Genomic DNA, 21,376 nt, shown 5'->3' with positions numbered 1-21,376 from the left:
TAGGCCAATTTATTTAGCCTAAATCAAGAGTAGGCCAATTTATTTACCATAAATCAAGAGTAGGCCAATTTATTTAGTCTAAATCAAGTGTATGCCAACTTATTTAGTCTAAATCAAGTGTATGCCAATTTATTTAGTCTAAATCAAGTGTAGGCCAAGACTAGGTGCCACTGACTTAGTCTGGCTTTAATTACAGTTTGCCTACAAATGAATTATTGATATGTTGGATTAATGTCTCTTTCTCAACCAAAAATCAAAGTTAAAGAACAGGACTAAATCAAATCAAACTTGAAAGGCACTTTTAAATGCAAATTTTTTGGTTGAGATGGAGATGTGAATCCAACATAATAATAATTCATTTGTAGAACTGGAATTAAAGGCAGACTAAGTCAGTGGTACAGATGGAACTATCCAAGCAGAAGATACATCTCCTTCAAATGCTGATACTTGGTTGCGTTGACAACTAAACACAATACAATATAAATTATTATCATTACATTTGAAATCAACCAGAGCTTGAAACCTTAGGCTTATTGTATTGTCTATTTCTGTTGAATTCTGTGTTGAATTGAAACAATCGCTGGTGATGACGCTGGTGATGGCTTCAGAAAGTATTCATGCCCCTTGACTTATTCCACATGTTTTGTTATATATTTCTTTTTTTCTCACACATCTACACATAATAGCCCTTAATGACAAAGTGAAAACATGTTTTTAGAAATGTTTGCAAATGTATTGAAAATGAAATACAGAAATATCTAATTTACATAAGTATTCCCACCACTTAGTCAATACTTTGTAGAAGCAACTTTGGCAGCAATTACAGCTGTCAGTCTTTCTGGGTAAGTCTCTTAGAGCTTTGAGTCTTTCTGGGTAAGTCTCTAAGAGCTTTGAGCCTTTCTGGGTAAGTCTCTAGGAGCTTTGCACACCTGGATTGTATAATATTTGCACATAATTCTTCAGAAAATTCTTCAAGCTCTGTCAAGTTGGTTGCTGATCATTGCTAGACAGCCATTTTCAAGTCTTGACATAGATTCAAGACGATTTAACTCAAAACTGTAACTAGGCCACTCAGAAACATTCAATGTCATCTTGGTAAGCAACTCCAGTGTAGATTTGACCTTGTGTTTTGGGTTATTGTCCTGCTAAAATGTGAATTTGTCTCCCAGGAAAGCAGACTGAACCAGGTTTTCCTCTAGGATATAGCCTGTGCTTAGCTCTATTCCGTTTATTTTTATCCTAAAAAACTCCATAGTCCTTGCCGATGACAAACCTACCCATAACATGATGCAGCCACCACCATGCTTGAAAACATTGGCCTCATGGTGAAATCCCTGAGCAGTTTCCTTCCACTCTGCCAACTGAGTTAGGAAGGACACCTGTATCTTTGTAGTGACTTGGTCTATTGATACACCACAAAAAGTCTAATTAATAACTTCACCATGCTCAAAGGGATACTCAATGTCTTATTTTTTATTTTTTTCCCCATCTACCAATAGGCAGTGGTGTAAAGTACTTCAGTAAAAATACTTTAAAAGAACTACTTAAGTCGTTTTTGGGGGTATCTGTACTTTACTATTTATATTTTTGACAACTTTTTGACATTTACTCCACTATATTCCTAAAGAAAATAATGTACTTTTTACTTTCCCTGACACCCAAAAGTACTCGTTACATTTTGAATGCTTAGCAGGACAGGAAAATGGTCTAATTCACGCACTTATCAAGCGAACATCCTTGGTTATCCCTACTGCATCTGATCTGGCACTCACTAAACACAAATGCTTCATTTGTAAATTACGTCTGAGTGTTGAACTGTACCCCTGGCTATCCGTAAAAAAAAAAAAAAAGAAAAACGTGTTGTTTGGTTTGCCTAATATAAGAAATGTTTCATGATTTATACTTTTACTTTTGATACTTAAGTACATTTCAAACCAAATACTTTTAGACTTTTACTCAAGTAGTATTTTACTTGGTGACTTTTACTTGAGTTATTTTCTTTTAAGGTATCTTTACTTTTACTCAAGTATGACAATTGGGTAATTTTTCCACCACTGCCAATAGATGCCCTTCTTTGTGAGGCATTGGAAAACCTCCCTGGTCTTTGTGGTTGAATCTGTGTTTGAAATTCACTGCTGGTTTGAAGGACCTTACAGATAATTGTATGTGTGGGGTACAGCGATGAGGTAGTCATTCAAAAATCATGTTAAACACTATTATTGGACACGGAGTGAGTCCATGCAACTAATTATGTGTCACGCCCTGACCTTAGAGATCCTTTTTATGTCTCTATTTTGGTTGGTCAGGGCGTGAGTTTGGGTGGGCATTCTATGTCTAGTGTTCTATGTTGTTCTATGTTTTGTATTTCTATTTGTTTGGCCTGGTATGGTTCCCAATCAGAGGCAGCTGTCTATCGTTGTCTCTGATTGAGAACCATACTTAGGTAGCCTGTTCCCACCTGTGTTTGTGGGTAGTTGTTTTCTGTTTGTGTGTATACCTTGCAGAACTGTTCGTTTTGTTGGTTTTTGTTCAAGCGTTTCGTATTTATTAAAAGTAATATGGACACTTACCACGCTGCACCTTGGTCCTCTTCTCCCGACGACGTTCGTTACATTATGTGACTTGTTTTGTACTCCTGAACTTATTTAGGCTTGTCATAACAAAGGGGTTGAATACTTATTGACGCAAGACATTTCAGCTTTTCATTTTTTATTCATTTGTAAAAAATAATATATATATATATATTAAAAAAATAAACATTATTCCACTTTGACATTATAGGGTATTGTGTGTAGGCCAGTAAAATCTCAAATGTAACACAACAAAATGTGGAAGAAGTAAAGGAGTGTAAAGACTTTGTGAAGGCAGTGTAAAGTTGATGAGATATGAGTGATAAAGTTACATTTCATCTGCTCTGTTAAACCTGCCCTTTGGAATGACTTTGATAGGAACTGTGAATATATGTAGTTATTAAGTGGAGATCTCTCAGCAATCATTGTCAGGCACATTGGTAATAGTCAGGGACTAATATTATAGCTAAACAGAGCTGTTAAAACCCTGGATAGGAGCCCAAAGTGTAGCTGTAGATTGATCAATTATTTTTCTGATAGTGGATATAACCTTGAAGATCTGACATTGTTTTAAAGGTCCAAATTCAACATATTTTATACAAGCTTTGTCTATGTTGACATTTGGTTACCACGATGACATAATCTTGTGGTAGAAATTTCACCTCAAAACAACAGTTTATGTGGATTACATTTTTCAAATCCAATGTATTTTCCACGTAGATTCCACATCACAATACGTTGACAATGTTGATTTAACCAGTTTGTGCCCAGTGGGACACATTCATAAACACATCCACGCAAGCACACACACACACACACACACACACACACACACACACACACACATACACACACACACACACGCACGCGCACGCACACGCACACACACACACACACACACACACACACACACACACACACACACACACACACACACATAAATGTCCAAACAGCATCACTCTTATCCACAACAGCCTTCTACTTGTTGTTGTTTTACTGTCTCAGTCTTTTTATAGAACCTTAAACTTAATCATCCACTCTTAAAATGATTTCCATCCCTGGCTGACCTGTATCCATATATAGCACACAGCCAGTTCCAGGATCAAACAGAATGTAAATGTCTCAGGTCTCATTCTGAAGACTTTCTTTGCCCCTTCAGCCAGCCCTTTCACTCTCATACAGTCAGGTGTGGGTAATTTTCCCCTCTATACCACTGCTCGCACACAAACCTGAGGGTGTGTGTATGAGTAATGCCTAGTGCAGGTTATCTCACAGCGCCACCACAGCAAGGCTCTGGCTCAGTGTGGCGCTGGTACAGTGGATGGGTTAACAGTCACATCTGTCGCCCCTCCTGCTCATCTGTGTACTTGCCTGTCTGTGTCTGCATCCCAGCCACTCAACTTGGGATTTCACAGGGGCCACAGATAGACTACACTGTATGTAGTACAGTGGGAACAGGGTCTGTTGAACAGTACATGACATTACAACCATAGCAGTTTTATTAGTGCTATTTTATCTTTTATCTTAATTCATGACAATGTTACAAAACTACAAATGAACAACATGACTCTGATTTGGATTTTACCTCTCTTTTTTTACCTTTATTTATACAGGTAAGTCGATTAAGAACAATGTATTTTTTTATCTACTTGAAAGCCCCAAACTAGACCATTCAATCCAAATGATTGTAGCTCATTCAACCTTGATATATAGCAGAGGGCCTAGATGATGAACAACGGAGAAGTGAGTGTGTTTAATGTATCAACGATGAAATAGAGAGATTAAAGACGTTACTCTCAAAGCACTCTGGCCGTGCTCCGAACAGGACCCCTAATTTCCGCTTCAAAAAAACCTTCTTAGGTCTGTGAACACCAAAGAATACATTATGTGTAAAGTGTTTCATCAGCATAGGGAATGAAGCGGCAGAGACATGGGTCAAGGTGTAGCCTATTGGCCGTCGGGGAGGAAGGTCATCATCCATCATTAATTCCCAGTGATGTCTCAAACACCAAACACCATTACCTCTTATTTAACACCGGATTCCTGTTCAAACACAACCCCGCCAGATAAAAGGCAATATCAATATGCTAATATATGTCCTTTTAAGTGAAATTAGATTACTGAAGGATGAGCGCAGTGCGTTTGCCGTACTTTAAAAGGTTTAATATCTAATTGGAATTTTGTCTTTGATGTTATCAGAGACCAAAGATTTAGATACGAGTTAGATTGAAGTCTTGAGTTAATTCACTTTTCTGTGAGTGAGTGTGTGTGTGGGGGGGGGGGGCATATTTGTGTGCACTCGCTCCTATGCGTGTATCCCGTTACAACTACAGAAACGTTGTCTAAGTTGTGTGGGGGGGGGGTTTAAATAGAGGGAGGATGATAATCATTTGGTCTCTGTGAGTGTGTAGAAAAGGAACACACATAGAAAACCACTTCAAGGATGGCTAATTGCCTTTAGGAAGGCAGAAATGTAAATATTGTGTGGCTATAATGTTATGATGATACATCACCCTCAGACCTAGGAACAGCACCAGTGGTCCTGGAGGGATAGAGAGAGAGAGAGAGAGAGAGAGAGAGAGAGAGAGAGAGAGAGAGAGAGAGAGAGAGAGAGAGAGAGAGAGAGAGAGAGAGAGAGAGAGAGAGAGAGAGAGAGAGAGAGAGAGAGAGAGAGAGAGAGAGAGAGAGAGAGAGAGAGAGAGAGAGAGAGAGAGAGAGAGAGAGTGGTTATTTTGACACTTGATTATTGTTGTTACTGTTGTCCCATTGACAATATTGATTATTATTATGTTAATATTGTAAATCTCCAAAGTAAGCTTTGGTAATATGTACATCGTTACGTCATGCCAATAAATCAATTTGAATTGAATTGAGAGAGAAAGAGAGAGCTACACAAAGAGAGAGAGTGAGCGAGAGCTTTGGCAATGTTAACATATGTTTCCCATGCCAATAAAGCCCCTTCACTCCTGAATATACTGTAGACCCCCCCCCCCCCCCCCCCCCCTCCCTCTCTCTCTCAATTCAGTTTCAATTTTAGGGTTTTATTGGCATGGGAATCATATGTTAACATTGCCAAAGGAATGTAGATAATAAACAAATGTAAAAAAATTACAGTAAACATTACACTCACAAAACATCCAAAAGAATAAAGACATTTCAAATGTCATATTATGTGCAAATAGTTAACGTACAAAAGGGAAGATAAATAAACATAAATATGGGTTGTATTTACAATGGTGCATGTTCTTCTTGTGGCAACAGGTCACACATCTTGCTCCTGTGATGGCATACTGTGGTATTTCACCCAGTAGATATGGGAGTTTATCCAAATTTGGTTAGTTTTCTCATTCTTTGTGGATCTGTGTAATCTGAGGGAATTATGTGTCTCTAATATGGTCATACATTTGGCAGGAGGTCAGGAAGTGCAGCTCAGTTTCCATCTAATTTTTAATTGGGTCGGCAGCTAGCCTAGTGGTTAGAGGCAGGTAGCCTAGTGGTTAGAGCGTTGGACTAGTAACTGAAAGGTTGCTAGATTGAATCCCTGAGCTGAGAAGGTAAAAAATCTTGTTGTTCTGCCCCTGAACAGGGCTGTTTATCCACTGTTCCTAGGCGGTCATTGTAAATAAGAATTTGTTCTTAACTGAATTGCCTAGTTAAATAAATAAATAAAATGTATGGGCAGTGCACATAGCCTGTCTTCTCTTGAGAGCCAGGTCTGCCTATGGCGGTCTTTCTCAATAGCAAGGCTATGCTCACTGAGTCTGTACATAGTCAAAGGTTTCCTTAAGTTTGGGTCAGTCACAGTGTTCAGCTATTCTGCCACTGTGTACTCTCTGTTTAGGGCCAAATAGCATTCTAGTTTGCGCAGTTTTTTGTTAATTCTTTCCAATGTGTCAAGTAATTATCTTTATGTTTTCTCATGATTCTGGTTGGGTCTAATTGTGTTTCTGTCCTTGGGCTCTGTGGGGTCTGTTTGTGAACAGAGCCCCAGAACCAGCTTGCTTAGGGGACTCTGTAGGTGATGGCTTTGTTAAGGAAGGTTTGGGAATCGCTTCCTTTTAGGTGGTTGTAGAATTTAACTGCTCTTTTCTGGATTTTGATAATTAGTGGGTATCGGCCTAATTCTGTTCTGCATGCATTATTTGGTGTTTTACCTTGTACACAGAGGATGTTTTTGCAGAATTCTGCATGCAGAGTCTCAATTTGGTGTCTGTCCCATTTTGTGAATTCTTGGTTGGTGAGCGGACCCCAGACCTCACAACCATAAAGGGCAATGGGTTCTATAACTGATTCAAGTATTTTTAGCCAGATCTTAATTGGTATGTCGAATTCTATGTTCCTTTGATGGCATAGAAGGCCCTTCTGGCCTTATCTCTCTGATTTCTCACAGCTTTGTGGAAGATAACTTTGGCGCCGATGTTTAGGCCGAGGTATGTATAGTTTTTTTGTGTGCTCTAGGGCAACATGTTCTAGATGGAATTTGTATTTGTTGTCCTGGCAACTGGACCATTATTTTTGTCTTACTGAGATTTCCTGTCAGGGTCCAGGTCTGACAGAATCTGTGCAGAAGATCTAGGTGCTTCTGTAGGCCCTCCTTGTTGGGGACAGACGCACCAGATCATCAGCAAACAGTAGACATTTGACTTCAGATTCTAGTAGGTTGAAGCCGGGGGCTGCAGACTTTTCTAGTGCCCTCGCCAATTCGTTGATATATATGTGGAAGAGGGTGGGGCTTAAGCTGCATCCCTGTCTCACCCCACGGCCCTGTGGTAAGACATTTCTATTTTATTTTATTTAACCTTTATTTAACCAGGTAGGCCAGTTGAGAACAAGTTGTCATTTACAACTGCGACCTGGCCAATATAAAGCAAAGCAGTGCGACAAAAACAACAACACAGAGTTACACATGGGATAAACAAACGTACAGTCAATAACACAATAGAAAAATCTGTATACAGTGTGTGCAAATGAAGTAAGGAGGTAAGGCAATAAATAGGCCATAGTGGCGAAGTAATTACAATTTAGCAATTAACACTGGAGTGACAGATGTGCAGATGAGGATGTGCAAATAGAAATACTGGTGTGCAAAAGAGCAGAAAAACAAAACCAAATATGGGATGAGGTAGGTAGTTGGTTGGATGGGCTATTTACAGATGGCCTTTGTACAGCTGCAGCGATCGGTAAGCTGCTCTGACAGCTGACGCTTAAAGTTAGTGAGGGAGATATAATTCTCCAACTTCCGTGATTTTTGCAATTGGTTCCAGTTATTGGCAACAGAGAACTGGAAGGAAAGGCGGCCAAAGGAGGTGTTGGCTTTGGGGATGACCAGTGAAATATACCTACTGGAGCGTGTGCTACAGGTGGGTGTTGCTATGGTGACCAGTGAGCTGAGATAAGGCAGAGCTTTACCTAGCAACAAATATGTAGCGAGGACCAGCCTACGAGAGCATACAGGTTTTGAGGCTATTTTGAGAGTGTTTGAGGCTATTTTGTAAATGACATCGCCAAAGTCAAGGATCGGTAGGATAGTCAGTTTTACGAGGGTAAGTTTGGCAGCACGAGTGAAGGAGGCTTTGTTGCGAAATAGGAAGCCGATTCTAGATTTAATTTTGAATTGGAGATGCAGGGATAGGCGTCCCGTCAACGGGACAGTTGTAAATCATGCAGTGCCTTCTGTCACCATCGCAGATTTTAGAGGAACAACAATGTTGGTACATATAAGTGTCTTATATCGGCTGAAAGCTTAAATTCTTGTTAATATGACTGCACTCTCCAATTTACAGTAGCTATTACTGTGAAAAAATGCCATGCTATTGTTTGAGGAGAGCTCCTAACAACAAAACACTTTTTTCACCTCGATAGGTTTGTTAAATTCACGTCTGAAGGTGAAATTTGTACATACATTCTGAAATCTTGCTCTGATTTATCATCCAAAGGGTCCCAGAGATAACATGAAGTGTCGTTTTGTTAGATAAAATCCTTCATATCCTAAAAAGGTCCATATAGCATGCACAATCGATTTTGTATTTCCACTCAATTTGCAAAGAAAGGAATCTGTGAAAATCTAACCCTAAACGTTGTTTCAACCAGTCAAATCATGTTCGTATGTATTCCTCAGAGATCCTAGAACGTAACCAGACTTCACTATATCATTAGGGGTGTAGTATATCCGATAGGACACCAAATTTGGTCAGACAGCGATGCCTTCATGGCACACCGATGACGTGGGCAGTCTTCACTTGATCGACACTAAATTTGTCAAATAAGCACCAATCGGGGTCAAACAAAGCTAGCTAGATAGCCAATGAGCTGGGCTTTACTGGAGTATTTACGGAAACCCTGTATCTGTCGCAAAATGTAGCTGCTAACCTTGTGCAACAGCATGCCTTTTCCTTTTGGACAAAAATTATAAGAATATTCAGAGTTATGAGGTTATGAAAACTGGTTGTTTTGCAAATGTTGAGCTTATAATATGGCTACTAATACTGGAAAAGCTAAATCAAAGTCCAAGTATACAGATTTGACAATATTCTTGCAGAAAATTGTTATATAAATGCAAATGTCTCCTTCTCGATTTGCCTAAATGTACCTGGCTGATTTCACAATAAATGTCATGTAGTTCGCTCATACTTCAAGTTATCCGTCTGAAACTTTGCACATACACTGCCGCCATCTTGTGGACACCATCGGAATTACAACCAGAGTGATGGTTAGAAGTGGGACCTTTCTGTTGCATTTCAAAAAGGTATTCTTTGTATTTTCTTCTACCAGATCTATTGTATTATATTCTCCTACATTCGATTCACATGTCCACAAACTTCAAAGTGTTTCCTTTCAAATGGTACCAAGAATCACCCGTAGCAAGAGCGACATCATTGATGTATACAGAGAAGAGAGTCGGCCCGAGAATTGAACCCTGTGGCACCCCCATAGAGACTGCCAGAGGTCCGGACAACAGGCCCTCCAATTTGACACACTGACTCTATCTGAGAAGTAGTTAGTGAACCAGGCGAGGTAGTCATTAGAGAAACCAAGGCTGTTGAGTCTGCCGATAAGAATACGGTGATTGACAGAGTCGAAAGCCTTGGCCAGGTCGATGAATACGGCTGCACAGGACTGTCTTTTATTGATGACGGTTATGATATCGTTTAGGACCTTGAGCGTGGCTGAGGTGCACCCATGACCAGCTCGGAAACCAGATTGCATAGTGGAGAAGGAACGGTGGGATTTGAAATGTTCGGTGATCTGTTTGTTCACTTGGCTTTGGAAGACCTTAGAAAGGCAGGGCAGGATTGATATAGGTCTGTAACAGTTTGGGTCTAGAGTGTGTCCCCTTTTGAAGAGGGGGATGACCGCAGCAGCTTTCCAATCTTTAGGAATCTCAGATGATACGAAAGAGAGGTTGAACGGACTAGTAATAGGGGTTGCAACAATGGCGGCGGATAATTTTAGGAAGAGAGGGTCCAGATTGTCTAGCCCAGCTGATTTGTAGGGATTTTGCAGCTCTATCAGAACATCAGCTGTCTGGATTTGGGCGAAGGAGAAGAGGGGAGGCTTGGGCCAGTTTCTGCGTGTGTGTTTTTTGCCAATTTTAACCGCACACTTGTTGTTTGGGTACATGGATTTTATAATGTCGTATTTTTGTGTCCCATCACCACTTTCCATCAATTTGTATAGCCGACCCTCGTGCCAAATTGAGTCAAAAGCTTTTTTTTAAATCGACAAAGCATGAGAAGACTTAGCCTTTGTTTTGTTTTGTTTTGTTTTGTTTGTTTGTCAATTATGGTGTACAGGGTGAATACGTTCTCTATCATATGGTAATTTGGTAAAAAAGCCAATTTGACATTTGCTCGGTACATTGTTTTCACTGAGGAAATCTACAAGTCTGCTGTTAATGATAATGCAGAGTATTTTCCCAAGGTTGCTGTTGATGCATATCCCACGGTAGTTATTGGGATACCTCTCTCTTTCTCTCTCTCAGCTCTGATGTTGTGTTACTGTGTGTTTGGAACATTAAAAGTAGTGGTAGTATTTTGTTTTAGCTCTCCCACATCATACTGATGATAACCTATGTTAAGAGGTTTAGATGTGATGTAATCAGGCGGGGATAGGGGTAATGTTGAAAGTGGGTTTTAGTAATGTGTGTCGGCGCGCGTGGAAGGACTGCCTTAAAGTGATAAGGCATTCACTTTATAAAACAGCAGGGGGCCAATGTGAAGCCGGCCAGGCGAGCCTCAGCCTCTCTCTGTTGTGCTGCTGCTGGAGTCTTCAGAGCAGCAGAGAGAAACAGAAGTTTTCTGAAATATGTACATTCACATGAAAATCAATGCCTCAGCCAAACTTTCAACCACACACACACTGACAAAATATGAAAGGCTCTGCTATTGGAACTGTGTCCAAGAACGGGTGAATACCTCCAACATGGTAACCACTGTGGCATATCATATGTCACACAGCATGCTGTTAACATTAGAAATAACTGGATTTCACCTAAGTTATTGAAAGCCATTTGTAAACAGAAACATGAAAGCAAACAAGCTCTCACGCAGCCTCCCTTGATCATCAAAGTCCTATCGATCAAATGTACCCCCACACCCTCCACCCTCCACCGCTCCCCGAATCCCCAGCCAACCGAATGGGAGCAAATGTATTCTGCTTCCAAAGCACATCTGTTTGTTCCAAGCTATGCTTAAAATTACGTCTGTCTGTCTGTCTCTCTCTGTCTGTCTCCCCCTCACTCTCTGTTGCAGTCCAACAAAGTTTCAGTGGTCCAACAGTCTCACGGGATGCACCCCCTGACGTCCCTCCTGCCCTACAGCAACGACCACTTCAACCCCAGCCCCCCCCACCTGCCCACAGACATGAGTCAGAAAGGTAGGTCAACCTATCATCTCCCTCATCCTAACACACACCAGCCAGGCCAGTGGGAAAGACTTCTCCTGTCAGTCACCACAGCAGAGTAGTACAATCATCCTCTAACCTTCTCCTGTCAGTCACCACAGCAGAGTAGTACAATCATCCTCTAACCTTCTCCTGTCAGTAACCACAGCAGAGTAGTACAATCATCCTCTAACCTTCTCCTGTCAGTCACCACAGCAGAGTAGTACAATCATCCTCTAACCTTCTACTGTCAGTCACCACAGCAGAGTAGTACAATCATCCTCTAGCCTTCTCCTGTCAGTCACCACAGCAGAGTAGTACAATCATCCTCTAGCCTTCTCCTGTCAGTCACCACAGCAGAGTAGTACAATCATCCTCTAGCCTTCTCCTGTCAGTCACCACAGCAGAGTAGTACAATCATCCTCCAGCCTTCTCCTGTCAGTCACCACAGCAGAGTAGTACAATCATCCTCTAACCTTCTACTTTCAGTCACCACAGCAGAGTAGTACAATCATCCTCTAGCCTTCTCCTGTCAGTCACCACAGCAGAGTAGTACAATCATCCTCTAACCTTCTCCTGTCAGTCACCACAGCAGAGTAGTACAATCATCCTCTAACCTTCTACTGTCAGTCACCACAGCAGAGTAGTACAATCATCCTCTAGCCTTCTCCTGTCAGTCACCACAGCAGAGTAGTACAATCATCCTCTAGCCTTCTCCTGTCAGTCACCACAGCAGAGTAGTACAATCATCCTCTAGCCTTCTCCTGTCAGTCACCACAGCAGAGTAGTACAATCATCCTCTAGCCTTCTCCTGTCAGTCACCACAGCAGAGTAGTACAATCATCCTCTAGCCTTCTCCTGTCAGTCACCACAGCAGAGTAGTACAATCATCCTCTAGCCTTCTCCTGTCAGTCACCACAGCAGAGTACTACAATCATCCTCTAGCCTTCTCCTGTCAGTCACCACAGCAGAGTAGTACAATCATCCTCTAACCTTCTCCTGTCAGTCACCACAGCAGAGTAGTACAATCATCCTCTAACCTTCTACTGTCAGTCACCACAGCAGAGTACTACAATCATCCTCTAGCCTTCTCCTGTCAGTCACCACAGCAGAGTAGTACAATCATCCTCTAGCCTTCTCCTGTCAGTCACCACAGCAGAGTAGTACAATCATCCTCTAGCCTTCTCCTGTCAGTCACCACAGCAGAGTACTACAATCATCCTCTAGCCTTCTCCTGTCAGTCACCACAGCAGAGTAGTACAATCATCCTCTAGCCTTCTCCTGTCAGTCACCACAGCAGAGTAGTACAATCATCCTCTAGCCTTCTCCTGTCAGTCACCACAGCAGAGTACTACAATCATCCTCTAGCCTTCTCCTGTCAGTCACCACAGCAGAGTAGTACAATCATCCTCTAACCTTCTCCTGTCAGTCACCACAGCAGAGTACTACAATCATCCTCTAGCCTTCTCCTGTCAGTCACCACAGCAGAGTAGTACAATCATCCTCTAGCCTTCTCCTGTCAGTCACCACAGCAGAGTAGTACAATCATCCTCTAGCCTTCTCCTGTCAGTCACCACAGCAGAGTAGTACAATCATCCTCTAGCCTTCTCCTGTCAGTCACCACAGCAGAGTACTACAATCATCCTCTAGCCTTCTCCTGTCAGTCACCACAGCAGAGTAGTACAATCATCCTCTAACCTTCTCCTGTCAGTCACCACAGCAGAGTACTACAATCATCCTCTAGCCTTCTCCTGTCAGTCACCACAGCAGAGTAGTACAATCATCCTCTAGCCTTCTCCTGTCAGTCACCACAGCAGAGTAGTACAATCATCCTCTAACCTTCTACTGTCAGTCACCACAGCAGAGTAGTAAAATCATCCTCTAGCCTTCTCCATTCCCGGTGTATATGGTCATTTTTTCACCTGAACCAACATGAAGTGGTACTTCCTGCTTAATTTTAACAGCAATCCTGAAGATTAGGTACACACCAAAAGAAGAATAGAGTCCCCTTTCACCATCTACCTGGGCCAAAGTCTCTGTGGAGTCTGCTGTGACCTTACCATGACAATCTCTGGGCCCTAATTCAAAGCCAATTACTTGGGTCTGAAGATTTTCCTGGTCAGTTCATGCAGTCAGGGAAACCTCCTGGTCCTGTTTTCATGCTGCTGCTGCCCCCCCCCCCCCCCCCCCCCCCACACACACACACACACACACACACACACAAACTCCACCCCTGATTCCTGAGCTGCAGCAGTGGAGCCGTGTGGAGCTGAGCATCTGCAGCCCAGAGACAGGAGTTGCATCCTAAATGGCACCCTATTCCCTGTATAGTGCACTACTTATCACCAGAGCCCTATGCGCCCTGGACAAAATTAGTGCACTATGTAGGGAAAAGGGTGCCATTTGCGATGCCGGCTAGAGACAGGCCCTTCTTTCCAGGGAGCCGCCGGCTGTCCCACCACCGCACTTGAAGTGGTCCCATCCCCAAGAGGGGCTGCTTGCCACACAACCCCCCTCAAACACACGCACACATACACACACACACACACACACACACACACACACACACACACACACACACACACACACACACACACACACACACACACACACACACACACACACACACACACACACACACACACACACACACACAGAGCTGGAAGCAATTAGGGTGACAATCACACAGGGCCATCCACAAGGTTCTGCTTAGGACGCTCTCACAGTCGCTCGCACACTTGGCTCACATAGTCACTCAGAGACTTCCACACACCACGAGCTCTCCATCACTCTCCTCACATGAGCTTACTACTCACATACAGAGAGATAGCGATGGACACGTGTTCAATTTCATTTTTATCAATTCTATAGATCTGATTCATTTTCAGTGGAAGGGAAAAACTACATTTGAACCCAAACACAGCTTTAATTAACGAGCTGAAGAAAATGTCCTCCTGTAGTGATCTGATGAAGACTGACCTGGGCTGAATAGCGATCAGTGTTGGAGTGTGGCCAAGACTGTGTCTGTCTGTCTGTCAGTACTACTGCCTGTGGTCAGAGAAAGGCCCCGAGGCAGGGGAAGAGAGTGAAGGCCCCTCTCACAGAGCAGTGCAGGGTAGCAGGCCCCAGCCCAGACAATCTGTCTCCAGCTGTGAATCCCTCTGCTCTGCCACTCCTTGTCTAGACTGGGGCTGGGCAGTGTAGTAGCTAAGTAACATGACAATGCCCAGGGGTGATGTGAGAGTTGATGCCAGTGACTCAGCCCATAATGAGAGGTCTAGGCCTCCCTGTACACACCTGATAGCTCCTAGTCTTTACCTCCTTCTCACACCCTCTCACCTCACCCCCTTAGCTCACACATAATCACATCACACCCCTCTTACCTGACACCTTACACTGCAGGAAGCTCACATTTCACATCATACCTCATAATGCAGTGTACAGAGACCACAGCTGACAGAGTGTGAGTTTCCAGCAGCTTCTCTGACAATAGGCCCCTCACATGCCCTCCATCCGTCTTCCTTTCCCTCACTCTGCCAGTCTGCCTGCATGTCAGTCAACCTGTCAGTCTGTCATTTAATCTGTCAGTCAGTGCATTCAGTACAGACCTGTACTATTAGTCATTCAGTGTGTCAACCATCATACCGAACCAAAGTCACACCATCTTGTCACATTTGTTCATGTGTGCAGTCGTCAGATGTGACTGTTTTGTTGCATTAGGGTGAAAAAGAGAGAAGTTCAATAGAAACCAAAACTACTGTACTGTACTGGGTTTTCACTTTGAGGCGTTTTCAGGGCACAGCACATGAGCTACTGGCCACTCATTTACAACTGTGATATGATAGCAGTTTCACTTATTGTGGTTTTGGTAACAGTAAAATGTCATTAGTATTGAAATTCTATTTTAAACAGTATATTCTAACAACATCTGGGGAGTTATCTGACTAACCAGTTTGATCTTTTACTGGTGACTGATTCTGGGTCTAATGTCATTTCACATATGTTTTTAAATGGTCATTCCAGGAGTATTTCATGTTGTTATTTACTGTAAGAATTAGTAGAGCAACAAAATAGGCAAAAAATGAATAACTGGAAGTTGAAGTTAAATGTAGATATTACTAGTCCAAAGTCATCAGAAGTTTGTGTGATGTAACTGTGTTTGGACTCTGGAGAGTAGAGACTGAGACTGAAAGCTGTTCTCTACACGAAGGACAGGGGCTTTTTCAGGAAGGGGTCTGGAGGGAGGGAGGGAGGGACGGGTCTGGAGGGAGGGATGGGTCTGGAGGGAGGGAGGGAGGGACGGGTCTGGAGGGAGGGAGGGAGGGACGGGTCTGGAGGGAAGGATGAGAGTCACGTTGACTCAGTCACATTCCAGTCCTTCAGATTTATAGATGGTCCAGTGCAGAAACAGGCCTACAGCAACGGCAAATTACAGTCATCTGCAGCATTCTTCTGTAACAAATATAGGTTACCTTCGGGTTGTGCTTAAGTGCTAGGTGCTCGCTGTTGACAAATGACTTCCTTTGAAAGGCACGGAGAAAGCCATTTTGTTTTGTGTCGGGACGCTGCTCTTTTATGTGGGCCCATCTCCATAATGGAAAACATCACATCTTCTCAGGAGCTTCTGACTGACTGACACATCATGGGATGGAACTTGGATCAAGATCCCTTTGTTATAAAGCTATTGTTGGTGGTGCGATGCAGGCAGCAGGGACCAAACAGTAAAACAGCTGGCCCAAGGAGAAGATGACAGAAGCTCAGAATGGCAATGTTATTTTCACAGGAGGCTGGCTGTTACAAAGGAGTGGAATGAAAGACCTAGTTCACAGAGTTTTTTCCCACTTCACTTGGTAGTGAGTCAGATGTACTGGATCAACAAGATGCTGGGGGCCTCTGGTGGAAACCTTTGACCTTAGTTCTCGTACATCTTACATCAACACCCCCTTGACCCTTCCAATTAGCTAGTGAGCACAAACACACATACATACACACACACATACATACACACACACAGCAGGGATGTATGAAAATGGGGTGGTTGTGTGTGTATGCGTGTGTGCGCGTGTGTGCGCGTGTGTGTGTGTGTGACCTGTGTGTGTAATGGTAGGTGCCCAGCCAGGTAATGAGGCCCTTGCTGAGTCAGGGGCCCTGAGTTAATGAGCGTGTCTTCTCCTGCGTGTCCCCTCCAGGCATTCACAGGCCCCAGTCCCAGGACATCTCAGGCTTCTACTCCCTACCCCCTGGCGGTGTAGGACAGATGCCCCCCTCCATGGGCTGGTAAGTCTTATGCAAAATCACACACACTCACATACTCTCTCGTACACACATACATGGGCACACAGGCGGCAGGTAGCCTAGCGGTTAGAGCGTTGGGCCAGTAATCAAAAGGTCGCTGGTTCGAATAACCGAGCCAACAAAGTGAAAAATCTGCCGATGTGACCTTCGGCAAGGCACTTAACCCTAATTTGCTCCAGGGGCGCCTTAGTACTATGGCTGACCCTGTAAAACAACACATTTTATTGCACCTATCCTGTGTATGTGACGATAAAACATTATTATTTTACTATTCTTTTTTTACGCAAACAGATACACACAAACACATACACCACACTGACCTGCACCACTGGCCCCTGCTAGCTACATACACCAGTCCAGTCTTACCTAAGCCACTTTTATTGCATGGCAACCACTTCATCCCTCTATAGCAACCACCTTATCCCTCTATAGCAACCACTTCGTCCCTCTATAGCAACCACTTCATCCCTCTATAGCAACCACCTTATCCCTCTATAGCAACCACTTCATCCCTCTATAGCAACCACTTCGTCCCTCTATAGCAACCACTTCGTCCCTCTATAGCAACCACTTTGTCCCTCTATCACAACCACTTTGTCCCTCTATAGCAACCACTTCATCCCTCTATAGCAACCACTTCATCCCTCTATAGCAACCACTTCATCCCTCTATAGCTTGTTGTCTTGGGGTCACACATACAGTAATGAACAGGTCACTTCCTAGGATATGAATGCCTTGCCTTGGATTCGGTGGTCATATCTAGTCTAGAGTTCCTCATAATTAAAGTATTGCCTTCCCTTGCCTTCCCAGCGTCACAGAAAGTGTAGACGATGCCAAATCAGAGCCTGTTTTAACACCCATAATCTCAGATGACATTGTTGGAACACACGTTCTGGCTAACAATCCATCCATTGTCTTGAGTTCAACTTTACAAATCCATTTTATTATAACTCTTATTATATAACTGTCAGAATAACTTTGTGTAAATCCCCCTGAACAGTTGTTGGCTTCTCTTAAATGTGATGGGGATTTGGTTTACTCTAATGGAATGTCAACTAAGACTACTTCCATTCACATCCATGCTGTGTGTCTTTAAAGCTGGTGAAGGACATTGGCACTCCCTAAACAGGCTCTGCTCGGCACGAGGCAGATTGCTGCAATTTCTCTGGTCTGTCCCTCCACCACCGAACTCACTGCCTTTTGTTTCAGACACTTAAGTTAACAGTCACTACAGACTTGCTGTGGTATTGTCAAAAAATCATCTTGTTTACAAACTTGTAATCTTCTTAGTGCAGATCGTGTTTGTTTGGTTTTCTTGTGTCCCTCTTTGTTTGGGGAAGAGATGTCAGCCACTGGGACTCCTTTGTCATGACAAAGAGCTGTACAGGACTCACTGCGTGGTGTGGTGTGTCCCTCTCTGGCCACTATATGGCGTGATTGGGGGAACAGCCCACTGTAGGGACAGCCTACTGTAAGGACATCTCACTCTAGGGACAGCCCACTGTAGGGACAGCCCACTCTAGGGACAGTCCACTCTAGGGACAGCCCACTCTAGGGACAGCCCACTCTAGGGACAGCTCACTGTAGGGACAGCTCACTCTAGGGACAGCTCACTCTAGGGACAGCTCACTCTAGGGACAGCTCACTGTAGGGACAGCCCACTCTAGGGACAGCTCACTCTAGGGACAGCTCACTCTAGGGACAGCCCACTGTAGGGACAGCCCACTCTAGGGACAGCCCACTGAAGGGACAGCCCACTGAAGGGACAGCCCACTCTAGGGACAGCTCACTCTAGGGACAGCTCACTCTAGGGACAGCTCATTCTAGGGACAGCTCACTGTAGGGACAGCTCACTCTAGGGACAGCTCACTGTAGGGACAGCTCACTCTAGGGACAGCCCACTCTAGGGACAGCTCACTCTAGGGACAGCTCACTCTAGGGACAGCTCACTAGGGACAGCCTACTTTAGCAGACTGCAGTAAGATACACAGTTAATTTGTTTCAAAGACGTTCAGATACAGTGTTAAGCAAGAAATTGATCAAGATTACTCATATGGTTTGAATAGTTGACACTCTTACAGGGATAGGAGAAGGACAAATTGCTCGTAATGGGCCTGTTGGCTGGGATTAGCACGTGAATCCCTCCCTGAGAGAGGCCTATGTACATGGGAGCATCCCTGACACTGAGCCTGCTTTACTTACCTTGATCCCAGGGACCTCCTGGGCTGAGGGCTGGGGAGGGGGGGGAGAATGGGGCTGGGGGGCTGCTGCATATCAAAGTCTCCTGTTCAAATCCACCCCCCATCCATCCATCCATCCATCCAGCCTCCACACAGCCATGTCATATATACAGCAGGACCCTCAGTGAGGTTAACCCAGTCATGCCTCTGCTGCCTGGGGACTCAGCAGGACCCTCAGTGAGGATAACCCAGTCATGCCTCTGCTGCCTGGGGACTCAGCAGGACCCTCAGTGAGGTTAACCCAGTCATGCCTCTGCTGCCTGGGGACTCAGCAGGACCCTCAGTGAGGTTAACCTAGTCATGCCTCTGCTGCCTGGGGACTCAGCAGGACCCTTAGTGAGGTTAACCCAGTCATGCCTCTGCTGCCTGGGGACTCAGCAGGACCGTACACAGCCCCACATGGAGCTCTCACTGACATGAAGCTCATAGATGAGGTTCTCTTGTCTCTTAAACAAACAACTCTCCTTCCCCAGGTGACCTCATTAGGATGGGCTTCACTCCTTAACCAGTCAGGATCAAGCCCCTCATTGGCTAGCTAGTAGACTAATGGAAGTCAAAGCCAGACTTCCATTAGACATAACACACTACCAGTCAGAGAGGCATATATGTATTTAACTCTCATTTTACCAGGTAAGTTGACTGAGAACACATTCTCATTTACAGCAACGACCTGGGGAATAGTTACAGGGGAGACGAATGAGCCAATTGTAAGCTGGGGATGATTAGATGGCCATGATGGTATGAGGGCCAGATTGGTTATTTAGCCAGGACACCGGGGTTAACACCCCTACTCTTACGATAAGTGTCATGGGATCTTTAGTGACCACAGAGAGTCAGGACACCCGTTTAAAGTCCCATCTTAGATACGGTACCCTGTGGGAATAGACAATCTAAATATATTCTAGGAAGTCAGGTAGTGAGGATTTGGCCAGCAGCCTAGTTGACCCCTGTTGCATCCCTATTTGTCCCCCCCAACCACAGGCAAAGTCAGCCTGTCTATCCCCTGTCCTCATGTGGATTCAGACAGCCCTACTCCTCCAGTCTCCCCAACAGCTCTTCCTACCCCAGGTACAGTATGAGCTGAGCTGCTTCAGTCAGGGGAGGGCATGGCATCATACATACCCCCTACCACTATTCCAGACCAATGCTTTTGCTCCCCCCATGTGCCCTTTGCTATTGCCTTGTACCAGGGCCTCTGCAACATGTCTGTGTCCTGGCTTTGTGTGTGCCAACTGCTATACTCTGCAACTGTATATCAACACATACACTACATGGCCAAGAGTATGTGGACACCCCTTCAAATTAGTGGATTCGGCTATTTTAGCCACACTCGTTGCTGACAGGTGAATAAAATCGAGCACACAGCCATGCAATCTCCATAGACAAACATGGCCCGCACTGAAGAACTCAGTGACTTCACCATGCCACCTTTCCAACAAGTCAGTTTGTCAAATGTCTGCCCTGCTAGACCTGCCCCTGTCAACTGTAAGTGGTGTTATTGGAACTGTAAGTGGAAACGTCTAGGAGCAACAACGGCTCAGCCGCGATGTGGTAAGCCACACAAGCTCACAGAACGGGAGTGCTGAAGTGCGTAGCGCACAAAAATCGTCTGTCCTTGGTTGCAACACTCCTACCAAGTTTCAAACTGCCTCTGGAAGCAACGTCAGCACAATAACTCTTTGTCGGGGGCTTCATGAAATGGGTTTCCATGGCCGAGCAGCCGCACACAAGCCTAAGATCACCATGTGCAATGCCTAGCATTGGATGGAGGGTTGTAAAGCTCACCGCCTTTGGACTCTGGAGCAGTGGAAACGTGTTCTCTGAAGTGAGGAATCACGTTTCATCATGTGGCAGTCCGATGGACGAATCTGGATTTGGTGGATGCCAGGAGAACGCTACCTGTCCGAATGCATACTGCCAACTGTAAAGTTTGGTGGAGGAGGAATAATGGTCTGGGGCTGTTTTTCACGGTTCGGGCTAGGTCCCTTAGTTCCAGTGAAGGGAAATCTTAACGCTACAATATACAATGACATTCTAGATGATTCTTTGCGACCAACTTTGTGGCAACAGTTTGGGGGAGGCCCTTTCCTGTTTCACCATGACAATGCCCCCAAACACAAAGTGAGGTCCATACATAAATTGTTTGTCGAAATGGGTGTGGAAGAACTTGACTGGCCTGCACATAGCCCTGACCTCAACCCCATCGAACAGCTTTGGGATGAATTGGAACGCCGACTGCGAGCCAGGCCTAATCGCTCAACATCAGTACACCTCACTAATGCTCTTGTGGCTGAATGGAAGCAAGTCCCCACAGCAATGTTCCAACATCTAGTGGAAAGCTTTCCCAGAAGAGTGGAGGTTGTTATAGCATCAAAGGGGGAACCAACTCCA

General features: G+C 44.2%; 1 protein-coding gene across 1 annotated transcript in view; it reads left to right on the top strand.

The window, feature by feature from the left end:
- Window positions 1-21,376, top strand: part of LOC129868188 (transcription factor 7-like 2) — a gene marked incomplete in the record, with an annotated part of 78,460 nt that overhangs the window by 46,247 nt on the left and 10,837 nt on the right. Inside the window, 2 exon segments of the mRNA XM_055941933.1 lie at window positions 11,321-11,444; window positions 16,640-16,727. Coding sequence (XP_055797908.1) covers window positions 11,321-11,444; window positions 16,640-16,727 — 212 coding nt within the window.

The sequence above is a fragment of the Salvelinus fontinalis genome, chromosome 13 (genome assembly GCF_029448725.1).
Source record: "Salvelinus fontinalis isolate EN_2023a chromosome 13, ASM2944872v1, whole genome shotgun sequence".
Taxonomy (NCBI): domain Eukaryota; kingdom Metazoa; phylum Chordata; class Actinopteri; order Salmoniformes; family Salmonidae; genus Salvelinus; species Salvelinus fontinalis.
Note: the sequence above shows the minus strand (reverse complement) of the source record. Positions and strands in the feature narration are given on the sequence as shown.